The sequence below is a fragment of the Anolis sagrei genome, chromosome 1, assembly GCF_037176765.1.
Source record: "Anolis sagrei isolate rAnoSag1 chromosome 1, rAnoSag1.mat, whole genome shotgun sequence".
In the NCBI taxonomy this organism is placed as follows: Eukaryota; Metazoa; Chordata; class Lepidosauria; order Squamata; family Dactyloidae; genus Anolis; species Anolis sagrei.
In genome coordinates, this window is record NC_090021.1 from 62,159,596 (window position 1) to 62,185,325 (window position 25,730).

The window sequence follows — 25,730 nt, forward strand, 5'->3', positions numbered from 1 at the left end:
ACAACATTAAATGGCAAAACGCATTGCTTTAATACTGTGTTAAGAAAAATCTTATAAAAACATTTCAATACATTTAAACTATAGGCATGCATATAGCACATTAAAACAGAAGCGCAAGCAAGTCAGATTGATCACAGGACTCTTCAGATTCCATTCTCAATTGTCCTAAACAGCATCAAGTACACATTTCAAACTGATTGTTTCCCAAAATTAGAAATATATATATATACAGCCATCTGTTTTCAACCGCAAGTGTGTCCTGCTAAACACTGGAAATGGAATGTGAAAGAAAGGCAAAAGGGTTAAATTTTCTAGTTTTAAAACACATGGTTGGAAGAATACTGTAATTGAAATATTTTAAGTGGTTGGATGACACAGTTTAATCAACCTGCCAGCATAAGATTTCCAGATAGAAAAAAGCAGTTAAAATTGTTTCCAAGTTAAAAAATATAAATAAACTCAATTATTTCATCAAGGAGAGTGCAATGAAGCAACTCACAGTAACTCAGGGCAGACGTAATGCATGATGAGAACTTCCCTTTCCGTGAAAATCAGGGAAGCAGGCACTGAGAAAATACTCCAAAGTCCTGGTGTTTCAGTCTTTACGTCTCTTTTTACTGCTGTGCCATAATCAATACCTTTCAAAGAGTACCCCACCTTCTTGCATAAGCAGAGTGAACTGTTACGTTGTTTTTCTGAATCCCTTTAAAATAGGATATATGTTTTCAAACGCTTCATAAATTTCGGCTCTGACTTTTGCACCTAGAAGACAATACCAAAACATGTGGTTTTACTGTATGCCTTGCAGAGAACATTGATAGCTTATTTATTTTAGTTAAAACCTCAAAAATAAGGCCTAACTGGAAAATAAACTCCAATATGGTTTTTCTGGATGCCCGTGATACAAGCCTTACCCCCAAAGTAAAATTGTCAGCCATATAGTCACATTTAATGTTAAATACATCCATTGCAACACACGGCAGATGCATTGAATTATAATATCAATATACAATTACAAATAAATGACTGGCATAATACTATGATGATGTTTTAGAAGATGATGACATGACTGTATTTGAATAAATGTAGATTTTTGCACATCCCCTGGAAATAAGCCCTAATTCATTTTTTGGAACAAAAACTGATATAAGGCCTAGTCTTATTTTCGGAGAAATACAGTACATAACATCTTGTATCTGGAGCCCCATATTCACAACTGAAGCCGCCTACCACTTCGTTCAGTGGATTCATAGTTCTATAAGCGTAGTACAAATAATTTACTAACTTCTGCAATACATTAATTCTGGAAGTAAATAAACAACAAAACTGTACATTCCATTCAAGAACTAGCCACAATAGCAACTTTAAAATTGTGAAAAATGACTAAGTCAACATACTATCTTGGTTTGTATAGGAATTCTTGGGCACTATAGTGTAGTTTTTTAAAAAGTATAATCCATGCAGTAATTTCATGTGACTTACCAGTTAAAACTACTTTCCCAGAAACAAAAATAAGCAGGACAATTCTTGGTTTGATCATTCTGTAAATTAAGCCGGGAAACAACTCAGGTTCATAGCTGGAAGGAAAAAAAAGGTAAGTCACATAACTCAAATTAGCTAGTGTATTTGATCACATGTTGAGGAATGAAAATAAGATTTGTTGTTGTTACTAATGATGGCTGATACACCAAGAGATGTTTCAAACCTAATATACAAGATATAAATTAAAAATAATCACTCAAGGTGCCAAATATATAATCAGGAAACATGTGCAGAAAAGGCAATATTTTGAAACGTGTCTACCATTTATACAGGCCTATGGTGCATGAGATTTTATTTACATTACTACTCAGCTAACAACCATCACTTAAAGATACAGGATTTTTTCTTTTTTGAGATACATAGTGTAGAGATATGTTTATTATAAAGTGTTTATTATACTGTGTTTAAACTGTATTTGTGGTTTACATTTGTTGCCATGGCCTAGCTGTGAGAGATAGGTTGCCATGGAGACAAGGCAGCAGAGGAGGTGGGCGGAGCTTAAGGAGAAAAAGGTTTGAAAGTGACAGTTAATTTTCAGTCAGGAGGAAGAGACCCTGAGAAGAGGAACAGAGTCAGTTAAGGACTCTGGGGAAATAGAAGAGTCAGATAGGACTCTGGAAAAGTAGTTTTAGTCAGGAGGATGAGACCCTGAGAAGAGGGCAGAGTCAGTTAGAGCTCTGTGGTGTGAAGTAGTGTAAATTCAGTTAGTTCTTAGTATTTGTGAATATTTCTTCAGCAAGGGAGCTGAAGGAGAAACCTCGTTAGATTGCTTGAGTTAAAAGAATCTAACAGAGGGGGTTATAGGATCACCAGTAGTGGAAGACTGGAGATCAGTGGTTTGATCCGGCATAGGACAAACAGTGTGAATATTCACAATAGGGAACTCTGAAATAATAAAGCACTTCACTGAAGAAGGAGTTTATAAGATTGTAACATCAAAAGCCTTGAATGTATCTAAACCAAGCCATATTGTAACCATCAAGCCTGTGCCAAGTTCAACATCTCAATATTGCAACAATTACGCTTTGTTAATAATAAACTTGTTCTCTTTGTATTTTAAACCTGCCTCCTCCATTGATTTTATGTTCGGTGCATTCCACTCTACCAAAGTCACCTCACAACGCAAATAGGGATAAACAGAGACTTTAAGACCAGCGTCTCTAAACATATTGGTGGCAGTTTAATTTAATAGAAATCTAGGAACTTTCCTTACATTTTTGGTAATCCCATTCGGTGGGATTAACACCACGTCTTTACTTTTTATTGGTGGCATTGATACGTCTTTACATTTTTGGTGCCATTCGATGGGATAAAGGCTTCTTTACACATAGATTTCATATTTAAACAAGAACTGCCAATCAAAGATCTCTATAGACTCTTAAGAGTGCATTTTGTATGTTGACATTTTCTTTGCATATAGTGAGTTCAGGATACAATGGAAAACCCAAGGGCAGAACACATTAGGCTTGTTAAGATTAAGGAAGGACAACAAGAGAACATTTTCACCTACCTGCTAAATTGCTGATGTGTAAGAACCAATCCCTCAAGTCGGATAGGGAATTTCACATCACAGCTACCCACCATATTCTGGATCTTAAAGTCCAAAAACTTGGCTGGAAAGCCTAACTTCTGGACAACCCTTGCATACTTTCTGGCAGCCAGCCTGGACTGTTCCTCACTAGGAAAAAAGGAGGGGCACCATTACATTATAAATATTAAGTGTACATGACGAATATGCTTATGTGTATAGTAAGATGAACGAATACTGTGATGGAACTGTACAAGTCCCTGTTCCTTTCGTTAGGCTGCCTCATCCACAGTTTGAGAATAGTCGCTTTTCTGTTAGTTTCATGAAGGTGGTGCTTAAGAAATCCCTTCCTGACTTTGCCCATTCTTTTGCCCGGAGAAAGAGAGCCATCTTTGTTGTTGTTCATTCGTTCAGTCGTCTCCGACTCTTTGTGACCTCATGGACCAGCCCACGCCAGAGCTCCCTGTCGGCCGTTACCACCCCCAGCTCCCTCAAGGTCAGTCCAGTCACTTCAAGGATGCCATCCATCCATCTTGCCCTTGGTCGGCCCCTCTTCCTTTTGCCTTCCACTTTCCCCAGCATAATTGTCTTCTCTAGGCTTTCCTGTCTCCTCATGATGTGACCAAAGTACAGGGTTAGTCAAAATGCATAGGCCAATCAGCCATTCAATTGAATGGCTGATTGGCCTATGCATTTTGACTAACCCTGTACTTCAACTTTGTCTCTAGTATCTTTCCCTCCAGTGAGCAGTCGGGCTTTATTTCCTGGAGGATGGACTGGTTGGATCTTCTCGCAGTCCAAGGCACTCTCAGCACTTTCCTCCAACACCACAGCTCAAAAGCATCGATCTTCCTTCGCTCAGCCTTCCCTAAGGTCCAGCTCTCACATCCGTAGGTTACTACAGGAAATACCATGGCTTTGACTAGGCGGATCTTTGTTGCCAGTCTGATGTCTCTACTCTTTACTATTTTATCGAGATTGGACATTGCTCTCCTCCTGCTGATATTTTAATCGTGTAATGAAGTGGCATTGTGTTGTTATTGTATATTTTTTGTATGTTAACACATGTTGTGAACCGGTCCGAATCCCTCTTTGAAGGTGAGAGGGTCGGTATATAAAACCTTGAAATAAATAAATAAATAAAAATAAGTAAGCGTCTTCTGATTTCCTGGCCACAGTCTTCATCTGCAGTAATCTTTGCACCTAGAAATACAAAGTCTGTCACGGCCTCCACGGTTTCTCCCTCTATTTTCCAGTTGTCAATCATTCTTGTTGCCATAATCTTGGTTTTTTTGACGTTTAGCTGCAACCCGGCTTTTGCGCTTTCTTCTTTCACCTTGATTAGAAGGCTCCTCAGCTCCTCCTCGCTTTCGGCTATCAGAGTGGTGTCATCTGCATATCTGAGGTTGTTAATGTTTCTTCCAGCAATTTTCACCCCAGCTTTGCATTCATCCAGCCCCGCACATCGCATGATGTGTTCTGCATACAAGTTAAAAAGGTTGGGTGAGAGGATGCAGCCTTGCCGGACGCCTTTCCCAATCTTGAACCAGTCTGTTGTTCCTTGGTCAGTTCTTACTGTTGCTACTTGGTCCTTGTACAGATTCCTCAGGAGAGAGACAAGGTGGCTTGGAATGCCCATCCCACCAAGAACTTGCCACAATTTGTTATGATCCACACAGTCAAAGGCTTTAGAATAGTCAATGAAGCAGAAGTAGATGTTTTTCTGAAACTCCCTGCCTTTCTCCATTATCCAGCGGATATTGGCAATTTGGTCTCTCGTCCCTCTGCCTTTTCTAAACCCAGCTTGAACATCTGGCAACTCTCGCTCCATGTATTGCTGGAATCTTCCTTGCAGGATCTTGAGCATTACCTTACTGGCATGAGAAATAAGGGCCACTGTACGGAAGTTTGAGCAGTCTTTCGCATTTCCCTTTTTTGGTATGGGGATATAAGTTGATTTTTTCCAGTCTGATGGCCATTCTTGTGTTTTCCATATTTTCTGGCAAATGGCATGCATCACCTTGACAGCATCATCTTTTAAGATTTTAAACAGTTCAGCTGGGATCCCGTCGTCTCCTGCTGCCTTGTTGTTAGCAATGCTTCTTAAGGCCCATTCAACCTCACTCCTCAGGATGTCTGGTTCTAATTCATTCACCACACCGTCAAAACTATCCTCAATATTATTATCCTTCCTATACAGATCTTCTGTATAGTCTCGCCACCTTCTCTTGATCTCTTCAGCTTCTGTTAGGTCCCTGCCATCTTTGTTTCTTATCATACCAATTTTTGCCTGAAATTTACCTCCAATGTTTCTAATTTTCTGGAAGAGGTCTCTTGTCCTTCCTATTCTGTTGTCTTCTTCCACTTCCATGCATTGCTTATTTAAAAATAGTTCCTTATCTCTTCTGGCTAACCTCTGGAACTGCGCATTTAACTGGGCATATCTCCCCTTATCCCTGTTTCCTTTTGCTTTCCTCCTTTCTTGGGCTACTTCCAGTGTCTCAGCAGACAACCATTTTGCCTTCTTGGTTTTCTTTTTCTTTGGGACGTACTTTGTTGCCGCCTCCTGAACAATGTCTCGGACTTCTGTCCATAGTTCTTCTGGGACTCTGTTTACTAAATCTAGTCCTTCAAATCTGTTCTTCACTTCCACTGTATATTCGCTAGGAATGTTAGTGAGATCATATCTAACTGGTCTGTGTATTTTCCCTGATCTCTTTAGTTTTATTCTAAATTGAGCAATAAGAAGTTCGTGATCTGAGCTACAGTCAGCCCCAGGTCTTGTTTTCACCGACTGGATGGATGTCCGCCACCTTTGGCTGCAAAGGATGTAGTCAATCTGATTTCGGTGTTGACCGTCTGGAGAGGTCCATGTGTAAAGCCGTCTTTTAGGTTGTTGGAAGAGAGTATTTGTTATACACAGCGAGTTTTCCTGGCAAAATTCTATCAGCCTGCGTCCCGCTTCATTTTGTTCTCCCAGACCATGCTTGCCTGTGATCCCAGTTGTCATTTGACTTCCCACCTTGGCATTCCAGTCTCCTGTAATGAAAATAATGTCTCTTTTTGGTGTATTATCCAGTAGTTCCTGCAGATCCTCATAGAACTGATCTACTTCTGTTTCTTCAGCAGCTGTGGTTGGGGCATATATTTGGATCACTGTAATGTTGAAAGGCTTTCCTTGCACTCGAATTGAGATCATTCTGTCATTTTTTGGGTTGTATCCAAGCACCGCTTTAGCGAATTTCTTATTAATTATGAAGGCTACTCCATTTCTTCGATGTTCCTTTTGTCCGCAGTAGTAGATCTGGTGGTCATCTGATGTGAAGTGGCCCATTCCAGTCCATTTCAGTTCGCTGACCCCCAGAATGTCTATCTTTAGTCTTGACATCTCACCAATAACAACATCCAATTTGCCCTGGCTCATGGATCTTACATTCCAGGTTCCTATGGTATGTTGATATTTAGAGCATCGGATTCGTCGTTCACCTCCAGTACCGTCGGCCGCTAGCCTTCCTTTCGGCTTTGAGCTAGCTGCGTCATCACATCTGGGGCTAGTTGAACTTATCCTCTGCTCCTCCCCAGTAGCATTTTGGCCATCTTCCGACCTGGGAGTCCCATCTTCCAATGGCATACCGACATATCTCTGGTTGTACTGGTCCATTTAGTTTTCTTGGCAAGGATACTGGAGTGGTTTGCCATTGCCTTCCCCAGGGATCACGCTTGGTCTGACCTCTCTGCCACAACCGTCCCGTCTTGGGTGTCCCTTCACGGTTTCGCTCATGACATCATTGAGGTGCTCAAGCTCCAGCGCCCCGACAAGGCGGTGATCCTTTGCTGGAGGAGCCATCTTTAGTTTATGGCTATTACCACCATGGAATCTTGGAAACAAGACATGTCTGTAGTTGGTCCCGGTGAGATCCAGGCTTGGACAAGCCATTTCAAGCCAATAACGGCTATACTACCTACCTACCTACCTACCTACCTACCTACCTCTGGTCAGTGTTAGTCTGTGGAGTTTCCAGCGCCTTCAGCAAAGCGCCAGGCCTCAATAGGAGAGACTTGCTCTCTCAGCCTCTGGCCTGATCACCCTGGGCATTGGACATCCCAAAGGCTCCAGAAAAGTGAGCAAGGGCAACTTCCATCTGTCTTTTGTCTCTGGAATCATCTGTGACCAGCAACTTCAAGAACTACCAGTTACCCTCAAACTTTAAGTATGGACTTTGTTGTGGGGAAATCAAGATAGTGCCTGGGTGGAACTAGGCCCAAGGCCAATTAATAAATTGACATTGTTTCTTGAAAGCAATAGCGTGGACATTCATTCTGTGGGGTTTCTTGTTCAAACAGGAAGGCAATCTAGCATCCTCTTGATAGAACGTCAGGACACAATAATGCTAAAGACATTTAAAGCAGCTTGGATGTGACAGTACAGATACAGACATTGCATACCTCTTAGCCCCAGTGCACACCATCTTTCCAGAACTGAATATGAGCGCTGTCGTACGTGGTTCTCTTATTCTCATAATTACAGCAGCAAAACGCTGAAACACATAGAAGAAGTTTATCACTACAGACAGTTCCCAGGTTATGAACAAGAAAGGATCTGTAGGTTTGTCATTAAGTTGAATTTGTATATATTTAGAACAGGTACATTTTAAAGTCTAACTGTAGCCATTAAAAAAAGTTTTGGGACAGCATATGGAAGGGCTAACATCCTGGTATTTATTTATTTATTTTGCTGTCTGTAGCCCTGTTCAGAAGGTTTCACCTCACTTTCCGTCCCTGTGATAATTGGATTTTGAAAATTTTGGGTTCTTGTTAAAACAAGGATTGATGAGAAAGCTTCAGTAGAGAATTTTTTTCCATGATAACTCTTCCAGGAGTAAATTTCCATTCCGAGGGGCAGATTTCTCTCACTTCCTGTTGTCTTGCCCCATTTGTAACTAGGAGTTATATGAAAGTTGGATGTTTGTAACTTGGGGACTGCCTGTACAAGAATCCTAAGAATTTTTTGAGCATCGGTTACCTCCGTTAATTTTTTAAGATCTAAAAGCATCTACAATTAGTGCTGAAGGGGACTAGTGGTGAAATCACAAAAGTCAGAAGTAACCATCTCTAAACTGGTAAAGTCCATTGCTACAACTTAATAGTCCCTTACCTTGGGGTTGTATTCAGCATTTCGAGCACGAAGAGCAATGGTTTTTAGGTCAAGTTTACAGCCAAGATTTACCGTAGACACAATATTCCTAAAGAAAATGTATAGACATGTTAGGAAAGCTATGATCCTTTAATATTTTGAAGTAATTACCCATCATGCAACTACCTTTGAAGCAGGTAAAAAAGAAACACACTTGTTAAATTTACAACAGATTATTTTATCTCATGTGTTACAGTGTATTGTTGTACACGTAGAACCTACACGCTTTGGATGTTTATAATATTATGAGCATCAGTAACAGGATTACAACCATGTTATTGATAATAATGTGAGATACAAATATAGAGAATTCCACATTTTGGTTTTCAGAAATTTTAAAAATATTTTGTACAATATATTTCTAGAAATGAAACTCCAAGCCAACAACTTATTTAGGAAGTTTCAAATGAAGCTTTCACACTTAAATTATTAGTTGTCATACACAATGAAATAATATTTTGACATTCCATGCAGTTTGCTCCCTCTAATTCCCTTCTCCTTATATACAGTTTTATATTCTATGGGATTTTTATATCATATCTGCTAGGACAGTAGTGGACTGTGTTGCCTAGGTTTTCCCTAAGACAGGAAAAGTTGCAATTGGTTCAAGGAAACATTCTGAGACCCTGAACACAATTAACAAAGTCAGTACAGTAAAATGACAGCTGCTCTTTTAGCTTCATATACATAAATATTGAAAGCTTGTATTCAACATACATAGGCCATCCATACATACAATTCTATCATATTGCCAAAAAGCATCAAGAGCACCACTTCAATACACAGGGATATGATGAGAGGCTCTCTCATTTCATTGATTGAGAACCTCCTTCCCTTGACACATCTGTTAAAACCCAAATATTTCTTGGGACAGAAGATGATGATGATAATGATGATAAAACAACTTTATTTATACCCCGCCACCATCTCCCCAAGGGGACTCGGGGCAGCTTACATGAGGCCAAGCCCAACAACACATCAGTAAAACAACAAAGCAGCAAGCAAATAAAACAGTACAATTAATATAACTCACATATAAGCACTAACAAAAAAAATTAAAACCTTATGGCCGGGCCAGATGTAATAGATTAAAATTTTAAAATAAACACTGGGCATGACCAGAGGTAGGATGTATCTAAGCAGGAGGGTTTTAAAGAATAATGTAGGGAGACCAACCCAATGGGTAGTTAAAATGCTTCTGAGGACATTTTGCAGGGAATTGGTCAGAACAGGGCATTGTCTCCTTTATTCAGGGAAAGCACACTGGAGCAGCCACATTTTCAGGCTCCTCCTAAAGACTGCCAATGTGGGGGCTTGTCTGATATCTTGGGGAGTGAGTTCAGAGTCAGGGGGCTACCACAGAGAAGGCCCTCTCCCTCATCCCCACCAATCGTGCCTGTGAAGGGGGCGGGAGTGAGAGCAGGGCCTCTAGATGATTGAAGAGATCATCTACAGTTTAGCTTTTTCAGTTTACTTTTGCCTTTTAATACAGTATTTTACTTTCATTGCTTAAGTCAGTCACCTGATCCAAATGAAGAGATACATCTCCTGGCAAAGCTTTCATACTACTTGGACATCTGACTTAAACCTCAAACTTACTATTTCAAAATACTGTTGAAAGGCAGGCAGAAGGAAATACACACTTACTGCAGCTGTGGCACAATCCCAGAGCTTTCCGAAGCAGGTGTCGCAGGGGTTATTGGGGTCATGGGAGTCATTGGAGAGGGATAAAGAGATGTGCTCCCTGGCAAAGGAGCAGTGGTAAGTGTCTGTGAGTGGAAAAGCTGTGGTGTCTGACCAGAGGTCCCTTGTGTTGGCTGCGATGTGGACTGTTGTGCTGCGGCCTGTTGCTGTTGCCTTTGCTGTTCTTCCAGAATAGATAAGCTGTTTGTGGTTTGAACGGGTTGCGGTGTGAGCCCTGTGCCATATGGCATCATGGGACTAAAAATAGGAATGCCAGGAGTCATTGCACTCTACAAGGAGAGAATACAAAGAATCAAAGTTACATCTTTGACACTCATTTTTAAGTTAGCCAGGATAAGATTAAGTCTTTGCAAAAAAAACCCAACTGTTGTTAAAAGTGGCTCAACAACATTTATTTATTTACTCTGTTTGTATCCTTCCTTCCTCTACCCCGAAGGGGACTCAAGGCAGCTTTACATATGGCAACTATTCAATTCCTTTGGACAACAAACAGTTAAAATACATTGAAGTTAAAAATTAAAATTAAATGCAAATTAAACACATAAAACATTGCATACACTATTAAAATCAGGCCATCCTCAATCATAATCCAGGGCCATTCCAAAGATCAATTGCACATATTTCACGGCTATAGATCAGTGCTTCTTAATCTTCCTAATGCCGTGACCCCTTAATACAGTTCCTCAGGTTGTGGTGACCCCCAACCACAACATTATTTTCATTGCTACCTCATAACTATACTCTTGCTGCTGTTATGAATTGTAATGTAAATATGTGATATGCAGAATGTATTTTCATTCACTGGATCAAATTTGGCACAAATACCTGATATGCCCAAATTTGAATACTGGTGGGGTTGGGGGGATTGATTTTGTCATTTAGGAGTTGTAGTTGCTGGGATTTATAGTTCACCTACAATCAAAGAGCATCTGAACTCCACCAATGATGAAATTGAACCAAACTTGGCACACAGAACTCCCATGACCAACAGAAAATACTGGAAGGGTTTGGTGGGCATTGACCTTGAGTTTTGGAGTTGTAGTTCACCTATATCCAGAGGGCATTGTGGTCTCAAACAATGATGGATCTGGACCAAACTTGGCATGGATATTCAATATGCCCAAATGTGAACACTGGTGGAGTTTGGGGGAAACACACCTTGACATTTGGGAGTTGTAGTTGCTGGGATTTACCATTCACTTACAATCAAAGAGCATTCCAAACCCCACCAATGATAGAATTAGGCCAAGCTTTCCACACAGAACCCCCATGAACAACAGTAAATACTGTGATTTCTAATGGTCTTTGGTGACTTCTCTGACTTACCCTTGCAACCCCCCCAGGGGTCCCAACCCCCAGGTTGAGAAACGCTGCTATAGATTAATCTCCAAACAATACAGAAAAAAGGCTTGAAATCCAGTGCATCCAGTTATGGTTCATTCCACTAGATAAGTGGCCCTTATGTGCAAAAAAAGTGAAAACTACTGTAATAAGTATACCTAGACTTGCACAAGGTGAGCTCGTTGTCATGAACCAAGTTATTTTTCCCATATTACAGGATGTTTCAAAATGATCGACCCAAATTTCAAACCAGTATGTTTCATGATGGTAGCATGTTACAATTAAACAAAAAGTTATGGACCCTTTAATGCGCCTGAAACAAATGCAAAAAACACACAATCCTCCACAAATAGCGAAAATCCCATTAGACGGACCCATGTTGCAGGGTCTCCATCTTTAGAATGACAAAGGCTGTTTGTGTGCCATGAGAGGCATCTAGCAGTAATCATTGGAAACTCTATGTCCTATCCTTTAAAGGGTGATGGTTTCATTCATGGGTAGTTTGTGGTTTCTGGGATAATGCAATTTCAAACTGGACCCATCTTTTTGAAACATCCTGTATTTTATCCTTGACTTATACATCAAAACTAATACATGAACACTAAACACCAGGATCAAGCCCTCAACACTAAAAACAAGATAATGAAAGATTTTTCCCCCCAGATAGGCTTTCCTCTACACAAAAACACCTTCCTACTACAGGCCAGAGCTTAATTAGCGAAAGCACTTTTGCCTTCAAACAAAAACTAAAAATATTAATTTTATATTTTTAAGGATTTTTTTACAGCCTATAAAAGAGCTTCTCTGATTCTGAAGTTATCATTCCCCAGTATTTCTACATGCCCTACCTGAAGGTGGCTATTTCAACTATCTTTTCTGCATCAGGAATTATTCTCAGTACAAATTCTGCATATGTTTACTCAAAAATTAGTTCCACTATGTCCACTGGAGCTTACTACCAGGAAGGTATGCACAAGTGCCTACACAAATACATTTGTAAGGAATGAATGTGTGAATGCATGGAGAAGAGCAGAAGAAGCAGGCCTGGAAAAATCAACATGGAGCTCACGCAAAGCATGATATGGGTTGGATTTGGCAGACGAAGCGAGGAAGCAGTAAGGTGTAGCTGAACAACAATGGACAATAAGGTGTGCAGTCAAGCATGTAAGAAGTGTGCAGGAGGTACCTCATAAGTCATATGGCCTGGAATGTGGATGTCTTGAACCCACAAGAATAGGGTAGCATGTTCATTAAAGAAGAAAGATTGATGTTGGCCTATAAATGCAGAGGACCCCAAGAGTATGCATGCTTCCTGATCCATGGCAACGGGAACGTCCACACCTTCTCGGAGGAAAGCTGATCACATTCGTCCAGAGGCCTGTGTGTGTATGAGTATGTGTGAATGTTTGGAATGTGTGCATGAGAGCTCTCTCTTGATGTGATTCTATAGTGATTGTATTTCAATAAATGTTACATGAATAGTGTTAAAACCAAATTTGGTCTCTAAAGTGTCGAATTGATCTAAACTATCTTACTATTCCTTGAACACTCTGCACAAAAGAACATTTATGTAGAGATGTGTAGTGCTGCCAATAACCAAACTAAGCCAATGTGGGAGCTGTGCAGTAATGCAATCTTCAGCCCCTCTTTTACTGGAACCCTGGGCTCACAGAGTTCTTTTAAGTTAGTGGTACCCAATCTTTGGCTCTCCATATGTTTTGGACCCCATCTACTAGGATTCCTGTAAGCCAAACTGAACTGGGGAATATGGAAGCTAAGATCCAAAACACCCAGAGGATCAAAGTTTGGCAACCACTTTAGGCAAAGCATATTTCTCATGGTACATTAACAAGCTATGCACACAGTTCAAATTACTGCTTGAAGCTAATTAAAGTGTATTTAGAAGTAAGAAGCCTTATATATGCTCTTGCATGCACTACTGCACCTATTCCAATGGTTCCAGTGACAGCTAAGATGACAGAAAAAAGATATATTTTATCTCCTTCCTCTACAACCAGCCAAAGGAGGCCATGAAAGAGACAAAGCAAAGAAATGTCTCAAAGACCTGTCTTGGCTCTTGTTCCTTTCATACAGACTGGTATCTAAACCTATGGATCTTGGACTGTCATATTCACTCTGCTCATGGATTATGGTCTTCTTGTCTGGATGTTCCCAGAGGGTTAGATTGGGTGATCATACTTTATCAGCTCTCACTTCAACACTGCGATGCCACAGGGCTGTGTGTTAAATCCTCAGCTTTACACTTTGTAATCCCATCCACCATACCAATATTATTACCAAATTCGCAGATGATACAACCATGGTGGGGCTTGTGTCTGAAGGGGATGAGTCTGCCTATCAGGATGATGAGGTGGATTGGTTGTTCTTGCGGTGCAGGGACAATAATGTGGTTTATAATATCAATAAGACCAAGGAGCTGATAGTGGACTACAGGAAGAACAGATCAGAAATCCAGCCCTGGTTCATAAATGGAGACCAAGTGAAGTGGGTGGCCATTTTTAAGTTCCTGGGTGTCACTATTAAAGAGGATCTGACCTGGGGCACACATATAGCAATGTTGGTTAAGTGGGCCGAGCAGAGACTATACTAGCTAAGACTTTTAAGGAACCAACAACTGAATGAAAAACTGCTGGTGACTTTCTACTGCTGTGCTATAGAGAGTGTCCTAGCCTACTGCATCTGCGCATAGTTTGGTAACTGCACAGTGCCAGATAGGAAGGTGCTCCAAAGGTATAGGCCCCATAGCCTTAAGAAAGCTCAGAGCATTATTAAAGATCCAGCTCTCCCAGCATATTCTTTTTTTTTTTAATTATTGCCATCTGGCAGATAGTACAGGGTGACAAAGACAAGGGCAAACAGACTGAGAGATAAGATTTTATCCTAGAGCTGTGGCTATGTTGAACTCCATGGTTTCACACTGATGTGGCATTGGGGGCTGTGCAGTGGTGGTTAGAGTGTGGTGGGATGGGTGGTTTGTTTTTGTGATGTGTGCTGGGGAAGGCATTTAGTTTTGTTGTGAAATAGTACAATGACAATAAAGCTCTTCTATCTTGTTCCATTCTGTTCTTGTTCCCTTATGAGGATGGAAAAGTTGAGGGTGAGCAAGATCAGTACAAAGGAACTTACAGCAAGGATACCAAGGAGGTTGGGGAAGAAAACAGATTTGGGGACACTAGTTTTGCACTATAACTTCTAGACTGGAAGCTATAATAAAAAAAAAAACAGCTTTTCCAACTTTTTGTAAAAATAATGAGAAAGGCCTGGAGTTAAATAACACATGCAAGATTTCATTTCACTGTGTAAAGAACTGCCTTTGAAGGTTCTATTTCTTCATAAGTTGTAAGTTCACACATATTTACCTGAGGGGATGCTAGACCCTGGGCATAAGGTGGTATACTGTTGTTTTGATCCATGGCGGCGATCACGTCTCCAGCTAAGTGATGACCACAAGTTCAGGTCACTACAGCAAATTTAGACCATCTGCCTTAAGGAATCTGATGTCCTGGCAATGAGTTATGCAGTCAGCCTTGGCATTTCTGGAACTACATCAGCTCACAGGTGTCCAAAGCCTAGAAGGGAGAATGGCTCATGATACAGAGTTTGCAACAAAACTCAGAACACAGATTACCCCTGTGTTGCCTAAACATTTCACAAAATATTTCTTACGTACTTTCAAAAATAGGTCCATTACCAGCATAAATCTTTGCCAGTTCTATAGTTCTGCATTGATAAACCTCCCCCTCCCCCACAATCTCACATATAATTTCACATACCACATAGACAACATACATGGTGGGAAGTTACCTATAGAATTATAACAAATATTTAAACTTCTTTGAAAATGCAATGATTTCAACTCCACTCTGAAAGATTGTGAAGTAACAGCTTCTCAGATTACTTTTTTCATCTTTTTCTTTCAAACGTCAGCCCTCCTTCCAGGTGTTTTGGACTTCAACTCCCACAATTCCTAATAGTCTACCCCAGGCATGGGCAAACTTTGGTCCTCCAGGGATTTTGGACTTCAACTCCCATCATTCCTCACAGCCTCAGGCCCTTTCCTTTTCCCCCTCAGCCGCTTAAAGGAAGGGGCCTGAGGCTGTGAGGAATGATGGGAGTTGAAGTCCAAAATCCCTGGGGGACCAAGGTTTGCCCATGCCTGGCCTACCGGCTGCTTCTGAGCTGTTCAATGTCCAACCGAAGGAATGCCACTTGTTTGGGGGAGCCCTTTTCCTCAGCCACAGCGCACACAAGCAGGCCCCGTCCACACTGACCATTTATTGCAGTTTGAAGCTGGCTTCCAACCGCGGCGACCAACACGCAACTAACTCCCACAAAAACGAGTAAAGGTGAGCCCCAAAGGCGCCTTGTACAATCCCCGTCCGGGCCTCAAACTGGGATCCAGGCGCGTTTCCCGCTCCGCCGCCTTTCCTGCCCGACCTCAGCGGTGCCTTCGCTTCTCCGCGCTCGTTCTCTCAGGCGGCAGCGGCGCACACTTATCGCGTCATCCAAACACGCCCAATACACAACTCCCGGCTCGACACCTCCCATTAGTGAGTGGGGAGGAGTGGAAGAAGCTTGGAACGCGCATGCGCAACACAGCGACACCTGCAGGCGGAAGGGTGAAACGTACTGCCGAGGAAAGGAACTGAAGGCGACTTCCGGTTCCGGGGCGCCATTTTGCCGTGAGACAGCACCCCAAGGAGGAAGGATGCTCTCGACAGGTGGCTACTTCGAGCCCGCGCTCGGCCTGGATTGCGAGACGAAGCAAAGAGCTGCCGTGCAGAGGCGCTTCTCGCCTTACACCTTCAATGGCGGGTGAGTCCCAGGCCTTTGGGATTAGAAGGGGTTGGCAGAGGCTTCCCCTTGGCCGCCCAGCGGGGTCCAGGCCCGAGCCTTCAGCTATGGTTCTCAAGCTGTGGGTCCCCAGGTGTTTTGGCCTACAACTCCCAGAAATCCCAGCCAGTTTACCAGCTGCTAGGATTTCTGGGAGTTGAAGGCCAAAACGTCTGGGAACCCACAGGTTGAGAACCACTGAGCTATAGGATGAAGGCAGTTTCACCCCGCCTTGCCTGCCATGGCTCAATACTCTGGCATGATGGGCGTTTCAGTTTTGCCAGGTCTTTAGCCCTCTCTGCCCAAGAGAGCCGGTGCCTCATTGAACTACAGTATCTCGAATTCAATTTCATTGAGTTACTACAGCTAAGGCGGTGTCAAACTGCATTAATCCTAAAGTGTGTCTGCCCCCGTGGCCTCCAGAGTCTAGTGCTCAGACCACGATGTTTATGTTTCTCCAGGATCACAATGGTTTCACTTTCTCACTCGCTGTCACCTATTTCAAAAATTCTGTTTAGTTTTTCTTACTTCAAAATGTCCCCTGCAGTTCCTAAGTTTCCAACATAGAAAAAGCTGAGGGATGTGACCAGGGAAGCATTTGCACAGTTAAAACTTGTGCGCCAGCTGAGCCCATACCTTGGGAAGTCTGACTTGGCTATGGTAGTCCACTCTCTGGTTACATCCCATATAGACTACTTCAACGCTCTCTACGTGGAGTTGCCTTTGAAGACGGCCCGGAAGCTTCAACTAGTCCAACAAACAGCAGCCAGGTTGCTAACAGGAGCATACAACCCCCTTGTTGCGCCAGCTCCACTGACTACCGGGCCCAATTCAAAGTGCTGGCTTTGGCCTATAAAGCCCTATATGGTTCTGGCCCAACTTGTAAGGGGAGAACGTGTCTCCCCTTACAAACCATCAAGGACTCTAAGATCGTCTGGGGAGGCCCTGCTCTCGGTCCCACCTTCGTCTCAAGTACGCTTGGCGGTGACTAGAGACAGGGCCTTCTCAGTGGTGGCCCCTCGCTATGGAATACCCTCCCTAGGGAGATTAGATCTGCTCCCTCCCTCTTAACGTTTCGGAGGCGAATTAAAACATGGCTGTTCGAGCAAGCGTTTACAAATGCAGAGTAGCTAATATAGGAAATCAAACGATTTGACAATGGAACTGTACAGTGCTTGATAATAATGAGACGCTAATGTTGTTGTTTTCATTGCTTTTGTGGGGTTTTATATTGCTTAATATTTTAATCTGTGTTATGTTTTTATATGTACTGATTTGTTGGAAACCGCCTTGATTCGCCGATTGGCTGAGAAAGGCGGTATACAAATACAATAAATAAATAAATAAATGTGGTTTAAACTAGCCTAATGAATTCCTATGCACACTACATATCTTATTTGTAGTGCAAAAATCACTTTAAAACAATACAATAATTAAAATGAAGAACAATTTTAACAAATACAAACTTATTAGTATTTCAATGGGAAGTGTGGGCCTGCTTTTGGCTCATGAGATAGGATTGTTGCCGTTGTTGTTGTGTGCTTTCAAGTCGTTTCAGACTTAGGTTGACTGTGAGCGAGGGCCGGGTAAATGACCTTGGAGGGTCGTATCCGGCCCCTGGGCCTAAGTTTGAGGACCCCTGGTCTGATCTGTGTAAGTTCATTAGGACTAATAAAGATATTCTATACCCCTTCCCTCCTTGTCTGGACTTTTCTTCTGGACCTGAGGGCTGCCTCATTCATGAAGACCCTCCCCCCCTCCCAAAGTAGTACTGTTGCTCAGGCATGTAGTAACTTTTATTCCATTGCTTCATATAAGTTCATTTTCTTGAGAACCATGGCTAATAATAATGCAGCTCCAGATATTAAACTGCAGGTCTGAGTGGACCTGAACAGTTTAGGCAGAGGTGATAAATCCTGTGAATTTCAATTCTGCAGAGCCCTGGTGGTCTTCATAGTTGTCTTTTGTTGAAATTATTGGGATTTAAATGTACACAGATGGAACCTATGTTACTTGCTAATACTTTTCTAACTAGTGGTAGTTGCTAACACTATTTCAGTTGCCCAAACTGGGATAACAGCATAAGGAAAATATAGCTAACATCTTAAACATTGGCAGTTATTTATCCAGAAGCTGGAATTTCATGTGGATTCTGAGCACTACATTTAAGTTGTGTGCCTTCTTTTTCTCTTACATGTTTATTTTGGAACCTCATACATTTCCTAAGGACAGTGGGCTTTTTCCATGAGAGCTCAATTGCCTTACTACTTCATCTAAAAACATATTCAGGAAAAATTCAAAGAAAATCCTGGCATTAAGTACAGCATCTCCAAACCACAATCTTGAGCATTTTACTCTTGTGCATGGCAGTTTCAGACCACCCACCTTACTTTGGAACACTAGAGAACACAAAGTTAAACTTGTTTTTGGAGTCTTTTGATTTCAGGTTACATATATTAATTAGTTTAGCTAACATAAAATTAGCAACATCTTGCATTTTCTGTCTTTTTTTTTCTTGAAAGGACTATATTGGCCATTGCTGGTGAAGATTTTTCTATTGTTGCCTCAGACACTCGATTGAGTGAAGACTATGCTGTTCACAGCCGGGATAGTCCAAAATGCTACAAGCTGTAAGTTGAAATTATGTTATTTTGTTTACTCTTCATAATTGGAATCCTGTTAGTGAGGTGTGTGTAAATGCTGTAAATCTTCTACAGATGAAGCACATGGTGCTATTCTGTAGGCCTCTGTGCAACATCCAACATTGCTTATCCCTTTGACAGCTGTCAAATTTTAGGGAGTGAGCATAGAAGCTGCTGCTTATCCATGGAGAAAGGAGAGAGCAGGGAGGCAAGTCAACCATAATTCTAAGGGGAAGAGTGTTCTCTCATTTCCTTCCTCCATCAAGTCCAAGCAATTGGTCAGTTTCTGAATTGCCACTTTGCGTGCTCTCTCTCTCTTTCTTTTGCACAGGTAAGAAGCACAATCAGCTTTTTACAGAATTGTACAGTTCTGGTGGGGAGACTTGGGACAGGATAGGCCTTTGTAACCTACCAGAAAAAGATATATGCTGGTGTGTATGGCAGGCGTGGAACTGTGTGGGCAAAGCTTTCTGCTGTTTCTGCTTGATGTATGACCCATGGCCTTGTTTGTGAATGCTTGTTTTGATTTCTTACAAGCACAGCTGTAATATTTGCTGAACTACCTTTCTACATATACCTGTTTTGTGGAAATAATAAATACTTTCCTTATCTCTTTAAATTTTGTGAAGAATCTTGCCCTTTTGTGGCTTTGAGTGGATCAAATGCTGCCCAACACCAAGGAGCAGCAGGAACTGAGAACAGTTTCACTTTTGATATCAAGAGTGTCTTGATCTTTTAATGTTTTAATTTTGGCCAATGTTCTTTAAATTGAAACATGAACATATATACTTTAAATGTGTATATGTTTCAAGCTGCTACTGCAATTTTCTTTTAAGTTCAAAACCTCTCTATTTTTAAGCCCAAACTTCTTGACTTCTTCCCTAAAATCTTGATAGAGTTGACTTGTAGATTACTTAGGTAAAGTGAATGTTTATTCAAAATTATTTCAGTACATGTTACCACAGGGGTGAACAATCTAGACAGGATACATTTGTGGAGTAAGTTGTACATCTAATGTCACTATACCTTGCATAACTTAAAATTTAATGAGCAATATTAGGATGCCACAGGATATACTTAGTAAATGCCAGCACAGGGCTTACACTGACCATTTAATGTGGATTCAAAGTGGTGTTAAAGAAAGTGGTTTTGCTGTGTAGGTGATTACATAGGAAATCCTGGAACCAGTTTGAGGCTGGGAAGGTGATTACATACAACACTGAACATCCTGTTAAATTTTACTTCCTGTGATGTTTTAAGATAAACTATATGAAAATAATGCTTGATTCTGAATGATACTCTTATTTGGCTTCTCCAAGTGCTTTAATGAATGACCTATATAAGAAAAGATATCAAGATGACTAAAAAGAATATCCATTTTATGTTTGTGTTTATGTAGGACAGACACAACAGTTATTGGCTGCAGTGGATTTCATGGAGATTGCCTTACGCTTACTAAAATCATTGAGGCAAGATTAAAGGTATGAGATTATGAATGTTTCCAAATGAAACTGACCGAACATTTGCCACGGATCAGCAAAGAAAATGATAGCTTAAAATGGCATTGTATCCAGTGGTATTGTTCTGCTTTTATCCTTCCTGGAGTCTTGTCTTTATCCTTACAGAAGGGTCAAATCTTGTACTTGGGATTATGTTTTCATAAGTCATTTCATATGTACTTTGACCATTTGTTGTGACTTCTGTAAAACTAAGTTTTTTTGTGCATTCGTTCTGTTGAAGGAATGGTCAAGATGTATTCATGGTTCCACATATAGTTCACCCGTGGTGAGTTGTGTTCCCCTTGACTCCTTCCAATTTTCTAAACTACCCTTTTTTGCCCTACTTGTTCCTTCAGCAAGTGGCTAGCAGTGGCATTTTAGCTTTCAACCAATGTTAAACAATTTGCACCTCAGCTATGGTCAGCCTTATTTTAAATTGCCTCATCTTTGGTGATAAATGAATACCGTATTTCACTGCATAATAGTCACACTTTCCACTTTTAAAAGTGTGGGCTGGGAGACTATTGTGCTGAGAAATTTCGGAGGGCTACAGGGCTTCCCCCCGCTGCCAGCCAAAGGAGGCCCAATAAACCTTGCCTGTTGATGTGTGCAAGCCAACAAAAGCTAGAAGGTCTCCTATTGTGCAACTATTATGGAATGGTGATTATTATGCAATGAAATAGGATATTTTTATATTTTAAAATCATTGTTTTTTTTTTAATTGATTTTTCTGAATGCCATCCTGAGATTTTGAGATAAAGAGTAGAATATAAGTGTTTGAATGAATAATCATTACATTCTCACCCCTTTAACATCCAAAAAGGGTGAAAATGTATTCATTAACTGGCAGTTCATGTCCAGGTGGCTACCGTGTCTGATGATAGAAATGGCTCTCTTGTATCATAGCCAGGTTTTTTTTAACATTCTGTGCAGTAATTTTGCTTAAACATGAACCCCTGCCTGCATCTATTATAACAGCTGTATTATTTTATTCCAGATGTACAAGCATTCCAATAACAAGATTATGAGTGCAGGTGCTATTGCAGCTATGCTATCTACCATCCTGTATTCCCGACGTTTCTTCCCTTACTATGTCTATAACATAATTGGTGGATTGGATGAAGAAGGTAAGGTTCAATTTGTTCTCTCGATAAAGACAAGGGAAATAGATTTCCTGAAAGTGGTAGCATAAGATTGGGAAAGTACTTTATCCAAGATGTTTTGAAAATTAATGCTTTCTAAACAATAAAAAACCTTAAAATTGAAAAAATATTTGGCGTAAACATAGCAGTATTCATTCTGACATGTCATACTAATTATGTTTCACCACCAGAGTAAGTAAGAGTTTGACGCCTATTAAAGTGCAATACTATTTTGGTTCACTTGAAAGAAATCTATGTTTAGTGGGACTCTCGTTGTGGTAAAGGCCTTGATATTTGGGAGTGAGGGCAGATGGTAGAAGAATCCACTGTTTTAAAAATAAGAAGAAAAATCTTCTCACTTGTTTGGACAAAAAAACATGTGTTTGGATTGGATCAGTAGAAAGGTTTGTAGTATGACCAGTCGAAATTTGGTTCCCTGCTAGTTTTTTCCCCAGTTCCTTTCTTTCAAAACCTCTCCTGAGAATCAGGAGACCCCACTGAAGCAGTGCATTGGGGATTGGAATGGATTATGACCTGTTAGGATCACAACCTAATGCAGTAGCAGGGTTTATTTAGTAATGGATGATCACTGGGCACATAGATATCTTGTTTCTGTTTGATGCTTTCAACAGCAAACAATGATGCAAGCAAACTTCTTTTAAAGATAACACTTTTGGTTACTGATAACTTCATGGCCATCTGTCGGGGTGCTTTGAATGCAGTTTTCCTGCTTCTTGGCAGGGGGTTGGACTGGATGGCCCATGAGGTCTCTTCCAACTCTATGATTCATGTATTTAAACATACAGGCACATTTCTTGTCAAGGGTTAAAAACTTTAAAACATTTCAGAGTGTTTGTACCTTAAATTTATAATCTTTAACTGTTTCTTCGTAAACAGTATTGCTTTATACAGCTCTTTAATAAGAGTTTACTTTAAAAAATACAAGCCTCAACAATTTACTAACTTCCTAACGATAGCTTCTGCACTCTGACCGACTTCTACACTCAAGCTCACTCAAGGCTCAACGCTGATTTCTAACAGGCTCAACGCTCAACTGACTTCTCTAATAGTCATCCTGTTTAAAACTGAAAATTCTAAACCAGGGGTCCCTGAATTTTTTAAACAGAGGGCAGGTCACAGTCCCTCAAATTGTAGGCAGGCCAGATTATAATTTGAAAAAAATACGAATGAATTCCTATGCACACTGCACGTATCTTATTTATAGTGCTAAAACATTTAAAAACAATACAATAATTAAAATTAACAATTTTAACAAATGTAAACTTATTAGTATTTCAATGGAAAGTGTGGGCCTGCTTTTGGCTGATGAGATAGGATTGTTGTTGTTATTGTGTGCTTTCAAGTAGTTTCATGGAGCCCCCGGTGGCGTAGTGGGTTAAACCCCTGTGCCGGCAGGACTGAAGACTGACAGGTCGCAGGTTCAAATCCGGGGAGAAGTGGATGAGCTCCCTCTATCAGCTCCAGCTCCTCATGTGGGGACATGAGAGAAGCCTCCCACAAGGATGATAAAACATCGAATCATCCGGGCGTCCCCTGGGCAACGTCCTTGCAGACGGCCAATTCTCCCACACCAGAAGTGACTAGCAGTTTCTCAGGTTGCTTCAGACACGACAAAAAAAAAGTAGTTTCATACTTAGGTTGACCTTGAAAGAGGGCCGGGTAAATGACCTTGGAGGGCCGCATCCGGCCCCAGGGCCTTAGTTTGAGGACCCCTGTTCTAAACCTTCACTGAGTCAGTCACATGGCTGCAGCCCAACCCACTGCATTAGGTATATAGAGATAGGGAAACTGCCAAACCAAATAAGACATATATACTTTAATATATATATATTAAAACAGACAAACAGCAAATAGGGCTTGAGAAGGTTGCTCTCTCCAACAGAGGCAACCAAAAAGAGGTGAAGATTCTGTCTTAAACTAATTTATTCCGTTAACTTTAGATCCACAAGGTTCTCTTCATGGAAAAAAAAAATCTCTTGGGAGCCATTGTACTTTCTTTTAAAGTTGTGCCCACACCTGAAACACATTGTAGAGCGCTAGTCATAGGAAAAATACCATGCATTCTCTATAGAACAGGTACATCTGATGTGCATGACATTTATTTTTATAGAAAGTAATCACTGTTTGATAACTATTATTTTTTATGAAAATTATCAATCAGGCTACTGGCATCCTAAGGTGGGGCATTTATTTTTTGTCTTATAGAGATCTCTGTTCTGCCCATTAGTTACCTCTCCCTGCTTTGAAAATATCTGGGCAAAAAAGTCAATTATGTTTGTTATCTCAATTAGTGTCCTTAATTGTGTTAAGCAAACAAAAATTTAAATTTCACTATTGTAGGACACATAACAGAGGCTTTGATTTATGTTCTTAGGTAGTATAAAGGTTCTAGCTAGTTACGGACTCATGGGACTAAATCTAGTTGTTAGTGCCAGGGTAAATCCATTACTTTAATAGAGCTCATTAAATCAACACTTAGGCAAGTCACAGTGAGTCAGAACGTGCATCAGCAGAAGCTAAAAGTTGGCTTAAGACCATATTTTGTGTGTGTGTGTGTGTGTCTATATATATATATTTGTTATCCCAAAAGGATAACAAATCCAAAACCAGCTACTTTTGATATATGGTTTTGGATTTGTTATCCTTTTGGGGTGGAAATGTCAAAATTGCCCCCTTTCTTCTTCATCTCGACTGCAAAACATCTGCTTTATTTTGGGGGAAATTGGGGAATGTGAAATCCTCCAAAAATTACCCCATCGTTGTTTTGTGTGTTGCTCATCTTAGTTTCTTTCTTTGCTTAAGGAAAAGGTGCAGTTTACAGCTTTGATCCTGTTGGCTCCTACCAAAGAGATACTTTCAAAGCCGGTGGGTCGGCAAGTGCCATGCTCCAGCCTTTGCTGGACAACCAGGTAAGAGCACTGCCTCATGGTTCAATGGCTATATTAATAATCAGTTTAGTTGATTCTCAAGCGCTTGTTACTTGTTTGCTTCCAGTGGTGTTTTGTGATGGCACTGAGTAACTTTTTCATTGCATGAAATTAAGGATAAGAACAGTAAACTTGTAGAAACTTGTATTTAAAATACAGTATACACAAGAAGAGGCTTGTAATGGGCTGGCTGATTGTGTGGCAATCAAAATTGGGTTCAGAAGTCCAGAGAAGTTAGTTGTACAGAAATTGGTTCTTGTCTCAAAACCTACCAGTAACTAATGTAAGGAATTGTTTAACAGGTGGGCTGGCAAGCAGTTCTGTGGGCAGATTTGTTTAGTTATGAGGTTTTGAAGGTGTTGTAACTTCACAAAGCAGTGGCTGAGCCAAAGTGTTTAGACCACAAGCACTGACAAGCTGGCTCAGCTGAAAGAGGGAGATCACATTCCTGTATATTTGAATATTGTTAATTCAGATGTGAGGAAAAGCTAATACACTACCAATTCATCCACTTGTCTTTTCTGAATGTACAAAATTTTTATAGTCCCACAATCAGTTAGTTAGAGATTTCCTCTTAATCAGCATAATAAGTTTACATTTCCACAAGTTTGCTTATTTTCAAAATCCAATATTTTTTGACAGAACCGTTGAGTCTTTCCATCTTTGAGCATGGTAATTCTTATGTATAGCAATAACCTTCCCCATTTTTTATCGAGTTGTTCATTGAATTTCCCAAGCAGATAGAGTTCAGGTTTCATTTCAGATTTGACTGTAAAAATTTCTTCTAAAATAATATGAAAAGGGTAAGGTTCGTTTCTTTCTTTTTAACAGGTTGGCCTGAAGAACATGCAGAATGTGAAACAAGTGTCTTTGTCCTTGGAAAAGGCTTTGCAGCTAGTAAAGGATGTCTTCATTTCTGCTGCAGAAAGAGATGTATATACTGGGGATGCCCTCAAAATCTGCATTATCACAAAGGATGGAATTAAAGAGGAATCTGTTCCGTTGCGAAGGGATTAAACTGGTACACTGATCAGTTAAATTTTTTTTAGTGTGTACCCCGTACTTTCTATTTGTTGTCTGCTAGTGGCATGATAATTGATATATTAAAAAATGGAAACCCAGCGTTGACTCCTTTGTGACATGGTATTTGAATGGTAACCGTGGGAAGGAATAATTTTAATTCATTTGGAAAACGCACTTTGTTAAATGGCACACGATGAAAGACTCCCTTAAAAGATTATATTACCAGCTCAGTTTACCATGACTACTTGAATGTACAGTGTCCAGTACTGTCTTAACACTTTGGATTACTCTAAAGGCATAATGCTGGGCCTGG

At 40.6% G+C, this 25,730-nt stretch overlaps 2 protein-coding genes across 2 annotated transcripts; one reads left to right on the forward strand and one right to left on the reverse strand.

Moving 5' to 3' along the window:
- Positions 1-6: 6 nt before the first annotated feature.
- On the reverse strand, positions 7-15,839 carry TBP (TATA-box binding protein). The gene is made up of 8 exons (XM_060753789.2): positions 15,602-15,839; positions 14,690-14,899; positions 9,912-10,237; positions 8,226-8,313; positions 7,517-7,608; positions 3,053-3,220; positions 1,483-1,577; positions 7-762 (listed from the first exon to the last, which is right to left on the reverse strand). The coding sequence occupies exons 2-8, from the start codon at positions 14,741-14,743 to the stop codon at positions 683-685; spliced, it is 903 nt and encodes a 300-aa protein (XP_060609772.1). The 5' UTR covers positions 14,744-14,899; positions 15,602-15,839; the 3' UTR covers positions 7-682.
- A 141-nt stretch (positions 15,840-15,980) lies between these two features.
- PSMB1 (proteasome 20S subunit beta 1) lies at positions 15,981-25,515 on the forward strand. Its single transcript, XM_060753778.2, has 6 exons — positions 15,981-16,145; positions 18,686-18,793; positions 20,205-20,286; positions 21,302-21,431; positions 24,270-24,376; positions 25,226-25,515. The coding sequence occupies exons 1-6, from the start codon at positions 16,039-16,041 to the stop codon at positions 25,409-25,411; spliced, it is 720 nt and encodes a 239-aa protein (XP_060609761.2). The 5' UTR covers positions 15,981-16,038; the 3' UTR covers positions 25,412-25,515.
- The last annotated feature ends 215 nt before the right edge of the window (positions 25,516-25,730 follow it).